General features: G+C 37.9%; 1 protein-coding gene across 1 annotated transcript in view; it reads left to right on the top strand.

Moving 5' to 3' along the window:
* LOC140233849 (laminin subunit alpha-2-like) overlaps nt 1-17320 on the top strand; it is a 209774-nt gene that overhangs the window by 97412 nt on the left and 95042 nt on the right. The window contains exon 2 of the mRNA XM_072313941.1: nt 1635-1918. Within this exon, the coding sequence (XP_072170042.1) occupies nt 1635-1918 (284 nt within the window). The remainder of the gene's footprint in view (nt 1-1634; nt 1919-17320) is intronic.

Raw genomic sequence — 17320 nt, 5'->3', positions numbered from 1 at the left:
ATTCATGAAAGTCGCCCTTTCAGCGGAGTGAAGTTTTACTTTAAAGGCAATCTTTAAAGAATCCTCTCACACCTCCACAGCCAGAGGAAGAGAGGGGTGGTGTAGAGTCCAAAGAGGGACTCTCTTTCTTGCAGCCTAAAACTATCAGAAGTTTGGGTCTAGTGAGAAGTAGGGCATATTTATCTCCCAGTTGACAGTTATCAGTTACTCTACCCATCCATAAATGTCATCATCAATTTTGGGTGGAGAGGAAGGAAAAATGGACTGTGTTCTACCTCTTTGCTTTTTTTTTTCTTCACCCAGACCATTTTTTGTTGTTAACTTTTTAACTTTTTATATTACAACGTCAAAATGTGAAGCTTTGCATATGTATGATGCAGTTTCGGCAATTGATAGAAGTAGGTCATACTATGTATGTACATGTAAATATTCTTTTTTGGGGGTGGGTAATATCAAGGGAAATATAAGAAATGCAGTATAATGTAGATGATAGAAGAAGTAGAAAATATGTGAAATTGGGAAAAAAAAAATGTTAAGATGTCCAGAGAAAGGCATTACTCTATCACAGCTTCTGGATCTTGTTGTATTTGATATGACAACAGTGATTTCTAAAGAGAATTATGAATCAGGAGAAAAAGTTTGAAATCATCTGGTCATGGAATGTGTTTTTGACACAAAGGTAACTTCCAGATATGGAGTCTGAAATACATACATGTAGATGTATTTTTGAAAGATAGAGTAATGTAGCAGAAGTCTGGCTGAAAGAATACATGTATTGTTTTCATTCCCCCCCCCCTCCCCCCCAATGAGACTGACTTTGTTGTGACCCCTTTCTGTACCCTACTGAAACCCCATCATTAATCAAAAGGCCCGCCATGAAATCAGGGTGGTCCCCTTGGAACACTTTATATTCATCACTGGTCTCATCAATTCATATTCATTTCCTTTTGAAAGATAATTACTTGCTTCCAGGACTGGTTTCTATGAAGCTTCAAGACTGGTAGGGGAGAAAAAAATGAGGCAGATACTGCCTTCATCTTCTGTATTAAACTTTCATTTTTTTTTTCTCCCTGTGATGAAACTAACAAATTTAAAGCTTAGGGTGTGTACAGTTCTGGTCGAGGTGAGGATTTAGTTTTTAACGTTTTGCGAGATATTTAGAAACCACTCTATGAGATGTCAAAGAGCATGCAATTCTAAGGGGTCTCAAAAGTTTATTTGATGAAAATCGGTTTTGAAATGGCTGAGATATCCAAAAACAAGGTCAAACAATGAGATCCTAATAAAAGGCGTGGCCTGTTGCCTTTTATTATTATCATCACTTTTTTGGATATCTCAGCCATTTGAAAACCGATTTTCATCAAATAAATGTTGAATCCTTCTTAAAATTACATGCTCTTTCATATTTCATTAGAGGTTTCTCATTATGTCACTTAGGCATGTTCAAAACATGAATCCCCACCTCAGCCAGTGCTATACAGTCCCTTTAAAGGGATAGCAGTAGTGATGGAATAAGTTATCATACACTGAAGGTAAAGCAGTACTGCTACACTTGTGTGTGATTTTGAGGCATAGTGATTATAGACTAATGATTAAGAAGTAATGAATACCGTTTTCTCCCCTATCTATTTCAGGTCTATTTCCTCACATCTTCAACCTGGCCACAAGAGGGCGCATATCCGTGAATGCAACCTGTGGTGAGCGCGGGCCGCAGACGTACTGTAAGCTCGTAGAGCATGTGCCAAATCAGTCGGAGGAGTACCCGCAGTGCCGGACGTGCAACATGCGTAGCGTGTATCCGCACCAGCGGCACCCGATATGGAACGCCATCGACGGTTCGGAGAACTGGTGGCAGAGCCCGAGCATAGCAAACGGAATGGAGTATCACTGGGTGACCATCACACTAGACCTGGGGCAGGTGAGGCTGACTTCGTGGTGGTTGTGGTGTTGAAGATGATGAACACTGCTGCAATGATGATGATGGTTGTATTGATCTGTGGAAAGTGATGATGATGAAGATGATGGTGAAATATGCCAGTGGTAAAATGGTGGTGGTTATTATGGTTATTATGTATTGATGATATATTGTTGATAATTTTGATTATGAAGATGTTAATGATGACAGTAATAATGATAATAGTGATGTTGGTGATGATAATATTGATGATGATGATAATATTGATGATGGTGACCTATAATAATCATTAAATACTGAGTAAATGATCATGCCACTGGTGACAAAAAAAAAATGATATTGATAATGATGATGTTAAGTATAAAAAATTATGCCATTGTTGGATACAGTGGTGATGGAGCCCAGGTTTCAGGATAAGATGAGGACACAATAATGATATTCATATAGATTTGTCAGTATTAAATATGATGATCAAGATCATGATATTAATGTTAATATATGCTACTGTTATACATTGTAGTATTGTAAATGCTGACATGATTTGTGCCCATACTGTGGATGATTTGAATGGATACCTGGTATAGGGTAACGACAAGATGATGAAAAACATAACATCATCATGAAACTTTTGGCTGTGCAAAGTTGGCAAAAATGACAATTTTAGAACTACAGCATGTACATCTACTGATTATGTTTAGAGCCAGGTGTAAATACTGCCATCAAAGATTGATGGGGTTACTATGACACCCATCTGGCAGTGATATCGGTCTGCAAATTGCAAAGGGATAGACACAGAACATGTTAACATTATGGGGTAAAGAATATTGGTTTAGTGTTCCTTCTCTAGCCTTGTGGAAAGTTCAACTCTGGAAGACTTGAACCTGTAAGTTCAAAGAGTGCAACCACCTGCGTGAGACAGCACGTAGCGACCTTATCCATAGTATTGTTTGTGGCTTACAATGTATGTTTCTTTATATCTCGTTGTCATTGTGCATATCACTCAGTTCAGGCAAGCATGATGTTAGAATTTAGATTCAGTGGATTGTTTTGCCATATACTTCCTTAAATATTTCTTCATCCCCCATGGATAATATGATAGTTTGTCTTTGAAAGCAGACTCGGTCGAAACTTGGGAGGCAGGAAATGCCACACCCTTACATCCACTCTCCCACCGATGTAAACTAGCAGAGGCGGATTCAGGAATTCTGAAAAGGGGGAGGGGGGCACCAAAAATATTTCTGGTGAAACTTCTGGGTTTCATCGGCTGACAAGCAAAAAAAAAAAAAAAAAAAAGGCTTCAGCGCAATTTTCTGCTGCCACTACAATCGGCTGACAAAGATGGTATCTTCAAAAATTTCATTTTTTTCTTTTTATTTCTTTTGCTAAAGAAAAATAAGGGGCGTGCGCCCAGGGCGCCCCCCTCAGGATCCGCTTATGACAAGACTGTCCATGAGACAATGTGTCATTCTCATTCAGAGATGATTGAAAAACACATTATACGCTTGGAGGAATCATGATGTTTCAGTTTCATCTTCATGCCGCTTTTGAGGGGTTTCAGATTTAAGAAAAAGTCGTTTGTAATCACGTCTTTGAATCATGCATCTTCATGAATAGAATTAAGGAGTGTTTAGACTCTAAAATGTATAGATTTATCTCCTTTGTTGTCTATTTACTGTGAATGATATTCCTGTAAAAGCTGTGTCATGAAATCATGGCTTGTCATTAAACAGGTAATCATTGATATGCTTATATATAGGCGTTAGGATAACATAACTTCAGGGTAACTTCAGGACAACTTCAACAAGCTAATGTAAAATCAAATCTTGGCTCCATCAGCTAATACTTCAAACCACATCCCGACCAAACTTGAGCAAACTTGATTTAAGAAGTGTGTTTGGGTAGAAATATTCAAGTTTGTTTGTTTTTCTTGTTTGTTTTTATGTTTGTTTGTTCTTTGTAATTTGTACAGACTTACAAAGTAAAAAAAAAACAGGGGGTGGTTACTTTATTAGCATGGAATCTGTTTCAAAACATAATCGTTGCCTGCCTGGCAAAAGGCCCGTAAGGCTTCACAAAGTAAACTTGCTAGGGCCCCTTCTGCTGGACAAGCTACAATATTATGCACAAGTGTGTTCTTTTTATGAAAGTGTGAAAGCCCCCATCGGTCTCTTCCTTTGATCCAACAGCTGACAGAGCAGTCAGCTGGCAGCTAATGTCCTGGCAAAATGCCATAAGTAGAATGTTTCATGAACTGCTTCAAGTCCCGCCCTTTCCGTTTCTCAAGTACTGCAGAATCGTGTTCAAAAGATGTTCATGTTCATGTCGTCTTCATCATTTCCTTCTGTTATCATGTTTGTATTGACATGAATGAAATGCTTTGTGGCATCAACATTTATAGCCCAAATGACTCAGCTTTGTTCAAATCTCTCTGTGATACCGCGCAAAATGGTAGTGGTTACTTCCTATACAGCCTGTTTGAAAAACATATGGCTTACTGTGAAAATTTCTTAAATTGTGCGGGGGAGAGAAGCACGTGCGATTGTTTATGTCATGGTTAAATTATAGTCTCAACAGAGGATGTTTTATCTCTGGTGTGTCTCAGTTTCTGTTCATAAACCATGGAGCATGTACATTGGGGTCAGAATTGTATTCCTTTATGGTCATGTTCGTTGAGTGAAATGATCCTTTTGTACAGGCATTTAGAGCAGATTATTGATGCAACCATTAGGCCTATTATCAGCTGGGAGTGGAAATCCACTCCATGTGATAGGTAATAATTTTAAAAGTAAACATAGAATTATAAATGAAAGTTTCATTACTACTGGATAAAAATGAAATGAGTTGTTGAATTACACTGTTGAGTTACTTATTCATATACGGTGGCCCGGGGCCACCAAAAACGCAAGTCGGGCCACCAAAATTTCAGAAATAAACAATGTGGTGGATTCATCGGGCCACCAAAAAAGGTCAGATGTTTGCCTTTGGGCCACCAAAAATAAAAGTTAGTGTGGAGCCCTGCATATTGGAAGAGGAAATTATCTTAACCCGTTGAGGATGGACTGAATTTGCTACAACATGCATTTCCTCGGGACATTTCCTCGGGACTCATCCTCAACGGGTTAACTAAAAAGTAAACTGACATGACTTCAATAAGAAGATATTTTATCCTTTTCATCAAATCATCAAATTGCTTTGAAGCTTTAACGATTAGGCAGTGTGGGCTTTGTAATGGAGGAAAGGGTGGGTGTAGTTGTTGAATTATTGACAAAAAGAATTATGTAATGATATTCAAAGCCATTATGAATGTAGTGAGACAAAGATGTCATTACCTTGATTTTAAATGTTTCTCTTTCATGAAAATATGGTACTGTATGTTCATAAATTCCACAACTGTCTCAATCTATTTCTGAATTCAGTGAATATAGCACTATTCTTTTAATAATACAAATATCACCATAGTCTTGGTAAAGGGCTAATAGGAATGTCATATTATGTTGCCATTGTAACTACTTCTGGTCATCCTTTGGTGTGCTTTTGCGTATCAATTGGCACAAAAAAGGCTTGTGGCATTATACAATGTACTTGTATACCCTGTCCAAAGTCCCTGGCGCAGACACTTAAAGGACAAGTTCACCTTCATAAACATAAGGAGTGAGAGAATGCAGCAATATTAGTAGAACACATCAGTGAAAGTTTGAGGAAAATTGCCCAATCGATGCAAAAGTTATGAATTTTCAAAATTTTTGTGTTGGAACCGCTGGATGAGGAGACTACTACAGCTTGTGAGTCATATGCGTACAACAGTATAAAGAAAATTCAACATATTTTCACTTTTTTCGCATAATAAAAAAGCACTTGACTTGCCTCTTTCTAAAGGCAGGGGGAATAATATTGCCCATAATATATGTCGGTAACGAGTCAAGGAAATATGTACTTTTATCAGAAGATGAAATTTTGTGAAATTCCCTTTATATTTTTCTTATATTGTTGTACGCATGTGACATCTAAAGTTATTCATACACTGCAGTAGTCTTCTCATCCAGCGGTTACTGCACAAAAACTTCAAAAATTCATAACTTTTGAATGGATTGTCCGATTTTCCTCAAACTTTCAATGTTGTGTTCTACTAATATTGCTACATTCTCTCAATCCTTATGTTTATGAAGGTGAACTTGTCCTTTAATTAGAAGAAGTCAGAGATGCATCTAGCAGAAGATCTAAGTTTTCGTTTCAAAGGAAGAAGGGACAAATGTCGTTCTACAGTTTTGGATGTATGGCTTTTTTCCCCCTCTCATTCATACCCCCCAAATCCGGACCGCACTTTCTGCTGTAATTGGTCCCTAATTTCTACCCCATTTCATCTGCACCCATCTCCCTTTACACCTTCCACAATTTCAGTTTGTTGTGAGAGAAGTGACCTCATTTCCTGCGTCACATCATCAAACCAGCGCCCCACTTCACACACAAAATGTGATCATCATGGTTTTAGGGGGCCCCCTTGTGGTTTTTGAGGTCATTTGGTGGTTGGTAGTTGAGGACCCAGTAGTATGACCTGAAAGGTGAATGTTGTAGACCACAAGGATGCACTCTTACAGAAGGAAGTTTTTTCTGTGCGGTAAATCCAATGTTATCATGATTGGGCTATGTTACTATTGACAACCGTAACATGTTTTTTATTTTGTTTATATTCTTCACTACTTTCAGATTGTGAATGCATTATAAACTGCTTTGTATGACCAAGGAAGCACTAGGCGAGAAAGACGATAAATATTAAAAGATTTAGTTCATATATTGCAATGATGCTAATAAGATTTAAAAGTAATGTTACTCCTACTGTTCTTTTTTTTTTTTTTTGGGAGGGGGATCACTGTTCAACTGATGATATGAGTTGTGTAACTTTTTACATCAAACTGCAGTAAAATGCTGTGTTGCTGATTTAGCATACTCTTACCTCAAAAACAAGCCCCAAATGCCATGTTTTATTCTCAAAGGACAGTACTCCAGAATCAGATGCACAAAGTGGCAGTGAAGGAACAATTGGCTTTCAAGATGTTTTTGCGCCGATGCATCAGATAATCTTGATCATGACTTGATAAGATGAGGGAGCAAAAAGCAAGGTATAGCCTAAATGGACATTAAGCTTTTAGGAATTTTGCTGTTGGGTGCACTCTTTATTGGTTTTATGTTTCGTGTTCCGCTTTTCATGCGAATGGTGTCAGAATAAACAAGGGGATTGAATAGTCCATGGCTCTTAAAATGAATTCCAAACAGCTTGTTGTTTTCTGTGAACACAGTGTTACTCCAGCGCAGTGTCTTGGGGGAATTATTCCTGTTTATCTGTGGACCGATAATTTATCCATCACTACTGGATATTTAGGCTAGGGAAATCAAGTTGGTGCATGGGGGAAAATTCAAGAATTATCTGCAGTGGGACAGAAAAATAGATTATCTTGTATGATTTTTTTTTTCTACATGGTCATTTAAGGTGCTTGCCCTGAAATGCGATTTTTTTTTTCAACCTTTCCGGTACAATCAAGAAATCATATTTGAGGCAATGCCACGTCAGGTTAATATTGTCAGGTGTCATACACGTCACGACCCCTTGCAGCGTGGGAAGGAGAACCGTTAATTCACATCTGGCTGCAAACATATGTAGCAAGCCACTCAATGTTCCACTTGGGGTGACCATGAGGTTGACCATATACCTGTACAAAAAAAAATAAAAAATCAACTGCCTACAGTTTTTATAATTCTCATAAATTACAGTATGCTATTAAAGTTTTTTTTTTTCTGTTGTAGCAGTGATTGATATGTACATTGTTGTAGACAAGTGATTGAAGAATCGTCTGTTGAGAATGAGAAGGGCGTTAAGTTGTCTTGAACACTATGGGTTTGGAGGCAACTTAACGCCCTTATCATTCTCAACTGACGATATGTGCCTTTTGTAGAAAATAATAATGGATGTGAACAAAAAAATACTTAATTGCATTTTAAGTTCATTCTGAGTACAGTCCTACCTGTATGCTGGTGTATAGTTTAGAAATCAATGGGGAAATGGTTAGTACAGGTGTAAAATGAAACTTTGGCCGTAGGAGGTATATGAGAAATAATGAGGCCATCATCTGCGTGCAAAACAATAAGCAAACAAGGAAAAAGAAGAAAAGTTTCTTCTATTATGCTGCCTTCAGAAGAAATGGAATATGAAGAGCCGTGCTTGGCAAAAATAAAAGAGAAAGGGTGGGGGGGGGGGGGAAGAGGGACAGATGATATACTATCGAGGAAGGACAGAGAGACGTATACGAAGAGGCAGGAAGAAAGAGGTGGAAGATGCAAAAAAAAAAGTTAGAAAAAGTCTGGGAGAAAGAATAATATCTATGCCACACTGATAACGATGAGGTTGCCAATGGCGATGATAGGGGAGGGATGCCTTCCCTGAGACTGAAAGTGAGCCGGTGTTATTTCTGGTCTGCGATATGTTGATGTTTACTCTGGGGCCGGTTGTCGGTCGTCCATGGAGGAAAGTAACATCCAATGAGTCTTCCCCATCACAGATTGCATCAGGATATATCACTAACCACCGAAGAGCAGGGTGGTATTCTCTCGGATGTGTCTGTAAAATATCAGACCCGAAAGTGGCTCGGCCCGGGTGATGTCCGCAGCCTTCTGCTCTTTTCCTTTGTTTGTGAAAATTGAAAGTCAACAGAGCAAGTTTATGATAGCAATGGGGTGTCAATGATCTCTCTATTATTCAAACATATCCGTGGGTGTCATAACATCAGGTATCTGTCGTTATGGTGGAGCTCATCTACTGTATTATCAAGTTCATTAATGAAGGGATTTCTAGTAGAGGCATAGAAAGATGTGGATATGGTACATTAATTGCACTAGAAGGAAGTTCTTAATCATTCTTGTCATTTGTTTTCTAAGATAATTCAGAAATGAATGCTTAATTTCAAATCATATTTCACAAAAAAAATATATTTGTTTATATTCTTTCTTTCTCTCTGAGATGTTTATATGATTATGTTTACCTTTCTTTTTCTCTTTTTTTATGTATTTATATATACCAATTATACATTATGTAATTTGTGATATTTCATTTTGCAGTTTTCAGTCTTCAGTTCAGTTCATTTTCATATTTCTCAAAAATAAGCACTGCATTGTGATAAGAAATATCCATATTCTTTATTTTTAACATTCATAAAGAGACAAAAGCATCAAATCTCACAAAACAAATGATATTTAGTATGTATGCTATAAGCCTGTAGAGAGAAAGAAATACATGAATGTCAGTGAGGTTTAGTATTCATCTGTGATAAAAGATATGTAAGATTTAACCATTCTGGGTTGGATCCGTGTCTACGGATGCCCTGTAGGGTGCGGTAACAGACACCATGGAGGGAGAACTTGACCCCCTGTGCCATGTGTGGCCCTCCTCATCTGGCTAACTGGTGTGTTCCCACCCTCCGAGCATTTCAGGTCTATTTTAGGAAGTGCCTTCTTTTACTTTAATCCAGTCATTACCACTAACAACTAGGTTGCGTAAGATGTCTGTAGTATAACGGTCCTAAGTGGGTTAAAGATGCATGGTCCCGGTGTTTTAGTCAAATGCGTACACAGGCGCACGGTGCAAGTTTCCTATAGAGACCTACGCTATTGACTCCTTATTGTCATCTATAGATCCTTCCCCTCCTCTCATAGCCCCTCTCCCAGATGCTGACATCTCCATTGAGTTTGCACATGACCCATGAGGTTCCTGTTATTGGGAATACAGGGTTCGAAATTGGCAATGGTCCGCTGGCCATTAGCCACCCAAAATCACGTCGGACTAGCTAAAAATCATAAAATTCTGAAGTTACTAGTCCGTCTGGCTAGCCAAAATATTGCTTCAGTGTTAAAATTGATTCTAAGTAGTCCGCCTGGCTAGTTAAAAAAAAAGTTAAGTGCGACCCCTGGAATAGTAGGACTCTGAACCAAGCCCCCCCCCCCCCCATGCAGTTACCTTTGACTCCACTTAATAGTGACTTTCCTTCCATCTTCCATCTTCCTCCATCTCACTCCACTCACCTCTCCTCCTTTCCTTCATCTATCCCCTTCTCTCTCTCTCTCTCTGTCTTCTTCTCCTTTCTCCTTCTTTTCCATCCCCTCCCCTTTCTTCCTCCTGACTCCCCATCTTTCTCCACTCTCTTCAACTTTCTTCGTCCTTCCTCTTTTAATACTTTCATCCATCTCTTTTACTTGGAGCAGTGGAAGCTAAGCCCCGAGTGATGTAGTCACCCGTGAATCCAGGGTAATTGTTACAAATGGAGGAAAGTATGAATGGAGGCTGAGCATACCCCTGGTTCAAAGGCAAGCCAGATTGTGATCAGTGAGTGTAGGAAGTTTGCTTGGCCCACCACCATCCTGACGGTGGCAGGGGTCGAAGCTCCTGAGGTCATTGACATCCCCAAGTGGAAGGCACTAGTCTTGTGAGATCAAACCCATTAGTTCTCATTCCATCTAATACCAAAGATGTATGGAAATACTTCTCCCTCTTAATTGTTTTAACATTACCACTTGTTAATGCAGATTGTCATTGGCACCATTTGACTTATGATCACCTTTATACCATGCAAAAATGAAATGGTACAGGTATTTTATACGATAATCTCAACCAAATTCAAGAAATAATGATAGGTTACTGAAATATCAAGCCTATATGATATTAGTTTTCATGACTGTAAATAAAGATTTTATTTTCTTCCCTTCCGATCAAGCTTTAACAAAACTACTTGAACTTGTATGCTTTATAACACCAAACTCACTTTGGATGCATTTTATGTGTGTACTTTATATTTATTTGCAAAGTGTAATCAGGCAGTTTGACAAGTGAGTGATGCCACGGATTCTTTCCATCTGGAGTGAGGAGACCAAATCCTCGCAGATCCTCATAAGTCACGAATCAGGAATGTAGCGAGTTTTGAGTTACGCGAGTATGTCGTAGCGGCCTCTGAGCAGATGATGATATCGACGTCGGCAGTTGGAAAGGTGAATGTTTGGGGCAAGAAATGGGATGAGACAGATTCACATCTGTCGCATCCTGAAAACCGAGAACGAATCTTGCTTGGATGTCTCCCCGAGGTCCAATCATGTCAGAGATGGGAACCTGAAAGTTTGAAATGCAACCAGGAAATCTGATTTACTCCAGGAAATCAACAAACAAATTTCCCGCTTGCTCTGTCCATTCAAATAAATCCAACACATATGCATGATTATATCATTTTTCTGTCATTCACGAGCAAAGAACTGTCAATTTTCTATGTGTGAAAAGTGAATAATGTGTTATTATGTGGCAAGTTTCGATCAGAAAATGGCCTATTTTGTTCCTTCTCTTGTCCTTTCTCTTATTTTTCCTTTTCGATAACATGGTGAATTTAGTTGCAAATATGTAGGTGTGAAAGATGAAATATACAGGTACAGTTGGAAAAAGTTTAGATGGGGATGAAAAGTTATATTCCCTAATTTGACCACGTGCTCTCTTTTGATTAAGAATAAAACCCTATATATGTGTGTGTGTATGTATATTATCTCTATGTATTTGTGTGTATGGATTATATGCATATATATTTTAAAAGCTGTTATTTTTTGTTACTGATATTTTCACAACTGAGGTCACCGACATTTTTGTGAGATGTTGTATTAACGATATGATTCATAGGCTCTCATAAGTGCTCTAATGCTTGTCCATGAATTTTATCATAATGCGATGGAGATTAGGTGGCAATATTTTGTTGTGTGTTGTTAAATTTGCAGCCCAATCGGCGAAATTTACAGAACTTAAAGCCTCACGAAAATAACAGCTTTCACAGTATAGGCCTTTATACTGGCATACCTATATGATTCATCAGTTCATATTGTTGCCAGAGATACAATGTATCTGTGATCGTTGTGAAAATTTGTCAGACTTCAGTTGTTGAGCCCAAATTTGTAGACAACAAGTGAATAATAATATTCATAATGTGATGACTAAATAAAAACTTGGTTCCACAAAGTGATAAATTCTCGGCATCTCCACGTGCCATTTGTCGAAATCTTAAATTGTCAATAATTATATGTACTGTGCAAGTTGTATCCATAGATTTAAACAAGTAACCTATGAGTCATCCTCAGAGTTGTTGATAAGACTGAAAGCAAGTCATGATGAATAAGGAGAGAGGGAAAAAAAATGATGATTTAATAAAGAACATGTAGGGGGTCATAGGTCACACTGAGTTTAAACTATCATCGATCATCTATCCTGTATCCCTTTGATACCCAAGCTGTCATTTCTCTGTCAGACAGCCAGATAACAGGATAGCACTCTGTTGCTCATCATTCATTTTTCTGGTCTGGCAGCTTGGGGTGGGATGGTATGGGGCGGGAAGCTCCTTTGCAAGTTCCTCCCGCCCCCTCCCCCTTTCACTTTCCACTTCCACTTACTTGCAAACTTAAAAACATGGTGGAAAAACTTTTGCAGCCGTGAAGGAAGGAAAATGACATGATGCAGGTAGGGAATTCACTCAACAGTCAGGAAACATATTAAAATGTGTTGGGAGTATGGACGAGAACAGTGATATCAAGCTGTGATTATTGGCATTAAGAGCAGATTGCACTGCTACCAGCTGGTACATATGGGTTTTCAACCAATAGGGGTGTTCACATGCAGGAATTATCATCGCTTTGTATCGGGATGCAAAAAGTCACCTTTTTTGTTGTTTTTCACACATTGGCAGCCTCCCTCCCTTAAAACATTAAACAAAACAAATACAAAAAAAAACAAAAACAGCTTATGACTGATTTCCAAGCTAAGCATTTTAGGAGCCCTTTCAGACAATAGAAAAATTGCATGTCTCTTGTAATCATCTTTATGAACCGTGATTATAATCTTCATTTGAGTCACAGAACATTCAGATGCTGGAATGTGGCAATCATAATTTTAATCTTGAGTTGAATTTTGGAGGTACACGCTTCCTGTTTTGTCTATCAAACTCGCAAAGCGCATGCTAAAGCTCGTGCAGCGCAGGCAGATTGCGTTACATTTCGCACTGTCTGTAGGCAGACGTAAATGTAGGGTCGAACTAAGCTCCGCCTCCTCAACCTTGTTTTGGATGTCGGGTCTTTCAGATAGGAAGTGCGCACAAAGAATTGAGCAAACCAAGATTGGAAAACACCTCCAGACCCTTGATTTGCAAATCTAGATTCTAGAATCCTGATTACAGCAGTTTGCTTTCAGGTGATAAAAACATATTGATTCCAGTCATGATTATTCAATATTAATATAGATTGAAATCATGATTACGAGAGAGGTTTTCTACCATCTGAAAGGAGGGTAGATCTCCAAACAAAGACCAGAGTATGATCCCAGGTATCCGCACCCTGAGATTAGTGTGGCGAGTTGGATTACAGGATTAAAATAAATATATAGATAATTTGTGTGTGTGTGTGTACCACTTACAAACACTGAAAAAAAAACTGACAAATTTTCTGATTCTTGCATCTTTATGCAGACTTTGATACCTATTGGCCCGAATTCACGAAGGTGGTACAAATGAAACCATGGTTTAAACCATGGACAAAAACCATGGAATGCCAAGTTTCACATGGGATATTTCGCTACGAAATCAGTCATTTCGTCGATGAAATGATTATTTTGTAAAGAAATGACAACATTTTGTAACTAAATGAACATTTAGTTAACATTTCGTTAACGAAACAGTCATTTTGTCGACGAAATGACCAATTTCGTAACGAAATATTTCGTTTGACACTTGGCGCTCCATGGTTTTTGTCCATGGTTTAGACCATGGTTTCGTTTGTACCACCTTCGTGAATTCGGGCCATTGAGTGTGTTTGCGAGTGTCTGTTCACAAGGAATTATCAGTTTCTGCATCATGCTTCAAGAATTTATTTTTTTAAAACTGTCTTTTTTTTAGGTGCGTGTGAATGGACCCAATCCCACTGCTCTTTCCACACCCACACTCAACTCATAAAACATACATTACAATCTACATACGGCAGTAGAGACCACCTTGGCAGAACCGGAACCACCAATACTTAAAATGAAAAAAGTTCTCACTCTTGACAGAGTATGTCGACAGTCTCATCGCTTTTAAAATATTATAGTTAATATAACATATATTCAGTCAACACAGTCAATGATATCACAACAACTTATGTTCATGAAGTTACAGTATAGCACCTATGTAGTTGAGGTGATGATTAGGGAGTTACAAAGGATCGAAAGTTGGTTTAGATTGATGAGATTGTGGAGACAATTTGAAAGGATGACTGTTGGTAAAAGTTTTGTCAAATTTGTGATGGCATCATGGGTAGTAATCATAACTCATTTGATAAGAGCTGAGGGATATTTCTCTGTCCTTTTGGGGGAAAAAAAGACCGGCTTTAAAGGTCCTGTTTACCTTTAGGAGCAGTGATTAAAAAGATGTTCAAGATATCACATCTGATGCATATGTGTAGGTCTGTTGTATCACAAAACATCCTGCCATATAAAATTTTTGCAATAAAGCCTAAAATATAAGGAGATATTAGTATTTTTCTTATTGAACCATAACTATAAATGATTTAGTCTGGCAACATTTTTATTATAACTATTTTTCATATTTTGTCAATTAACAATACTTAACATTGATTACACAGATTCAAATTTTTACAGTTATTGTTTCTATCCCAAACTCACATTATGGAACTATCTTAAAGCACTAATGCTGGGTTTTTGTTTCATCTGCCAATGGTAAATTATGCCTTTAAGATGAGTCCATGGTCATTGTTGGAAGGTGGGGAGGGGGAAACGTGAGCATTGACTCTACAGATCTTGTGAGAAAACAACCGGTAAGAAGTTTGTTCCACCAATAGCCGGTGGGGATACAGTTATCTGCACCTCCTTACATATTTTCTTAGCGATGGCGAGAGTCTGATAAATGATGATTGACAGATGCCGTTGCTCCCTGGCCCAGTTCAGATGAAAATATTAATAATGAAATGAATCATCATGGATAATTCTCAGCAAGATCCCTTCCTTTTTTGATGTCACATTGCTGGAAATGTTTTACAACAATGTATCAACACACCAGTTACTCGAATCAATCTATCCCTCATATTCACTTGCTCTACTCCGTAGGGAATGTCCTCCATGCCCTGTTGAATCATAAAAGATCCAGATCCAGAAGAAAGTCAATTAAACTTCTTTATCAAAGTAAAGTACAGTTTCAACTACCCTTGACATAGCTTCCATATTCATGTTAAAGGCATATTGTCAATATTCAACCACATGCTTTCAGGAGTGACATTCTCACTATTTACTCTGTATAAGCTTTAGAAGGAAGAACTTATCAAGCTGATGGATTTGGAGGAAGGAGAATGGAAGTCTTTTGATTTTTTTTTTTTTTTGCAGAAAATCTAGATTTTCATATCACCTGAAATACCATTTTTATTTACTTTTTTTTTGGGGGGGGGGAGCAAGGGATAGATCACAATGTTGAAATGATCCAAAGATACATCTTGCTAGTGTTTTTTTTATGATAGAGTTCTTTAATGCATCATTCAGGATAAAAGAAATATATAGTTTATTTGTTGTTGTCATTATTTCTTTTCATTTTGCACATGTTTTTATGCCTCAGATTAAGATCTTTCTATTTTCATTTTATTGGAATGAATAGATTTGGAAATAAGTTCGTATCAATGCTAGAATAAAGTAGAAGTCAGGAGTTTTTATTTCATAGCAATTTGTGGAAGTAAAAATATTAGAAAATTTTTATTTCCTTTCTGTATCATAAGATTTGAATGCATGTAGCTGTGAATGCATGTATGTTTGTATTGAATGTGCACCACGTGTATTTTGTACAGGCACTGCACAGGAGAAATAAAATGTGATGTCACAATGTTGATAATTTTACCCCAATTGCCTGGGAGAGTATAGTCGATAAACATAGACTTGATATGTGATGCACATGGTAGTAGGGCTACCTGATGTAGGCCAAGGGTGAAAAAGTGCAGCAATACACCTGCACCGAGTCATCAGGGAGATTTGAGTCATTTGGTAATCGTTTCATATCAAAGCCGAAGCGATGTCATCGGAAGTCTGAAAAGGACAATAGGAATGATGGAAGGTGGGTGATCACACCATTCACCATGACAATCAAAAGTGTGATACATGGAAGTCTGGCCTTGTTTCCGATCAACCTCAGCCATTCATGTGGTAGACATTCTGGTGCCTCTTGGGATTTTGTGTATTAGTGGTAAAAGGGAAGATTGGGGAGGGGGAAGGAGGTATAGGTTATAGAAATTAGATATAGAATGGGAGGAAGAGATATAAAAGTTGAGGGAGGTAGAGTCAGAGATGAGAAAGTTGTGGTAAAAATGATAATAATGATGGTAATGATAATGATACTAATGAAAATAGTGATAGTCATGACACTGATAATGATTGTTGTAATGATAGTGATAATGATGATGATAATGATAACGGTGATAGTAATGATAATGATAGTCGTGACAGTGATAATGATTATGGTACTAATGATAATAACAATGATAATAGTAATGTTAACAGTTATCAGAACTAGAACCGGAATTTGTCAACACTGACAAATTAGGTGATCCGATCTCTTCGAAAATCAATGATTTCAGTCCTGATCCCAATATTCATGACCATGCAGGTTTCATCTGTGTTGACGGGACATTGGCCGTGTGATGTTTGTATTCTCATTTTAATAGAAAAGGGAGTGAGACCTGCCATCTTTGGTACCGAATTCCGTATACACTAACGGAAATACAGAATGAAGTATATTTGACCTTTGACCTCACTTTGCACACCCAAGATGGCGTCTAAGCAAAAAGTGATTATTTTATGAAATGATTCTTGTAACATGGTCTTTGCGTGTGCAAAATATGGGAAAGGGAGGACATGTATTCACCAAGATACAGGATGAAACATTTATGACCTTTGACCCTAATTTACATACCCAAGATGGTGTCCGATCAAGTAGTTGTTATTTTATGAAGTAATGTACGTGACATGTACTAAACATGTGCTAAATATGGGATTGATAGCCATTGTTGTTGTTCATCTATTGCACAGAAAGTAGTACAAAGAAAGAAAAATAAAGAAAAAATTATGTTATTTTATAGAAATTTGAAGGAGAAGCATAAAAAAATCAGAAAAAGATAAAGTAAGGAAAGGGAGATTAAGATTAACTAAAGAAAAAAAGAACAAAAGTGTTAAAAAAAAATGGCAGGGGTGAGCCTCGAACCAGGGACCTTAGGATTACGAGTCGGATGCGCTACGCAATGACCTATTTCATTCTCCATAGGCCCTGTGTATTAAGCAAAATGACGCTGCATCGAAGCCTCGTGCCATTTTCAACCCAG

This window comes from Diadema setosum, chromosome 10 (genome assembly GCF_964275005.1).
Source record: "Diadema setosum chromosome 10, eeDiaSeto1, whole genome shotgun sequence".
NCBI lineage: Eukaryota > Metazoa > Echinodermata > Echinoidea > Diadematoida > Diadematidae > Diadema > Diadema setosum.
The sequence above is the reverse complement of the archived record's forward strand: the minus strand, read 5'-3'. Positions and strand labels throughout refer to the sequence as shown.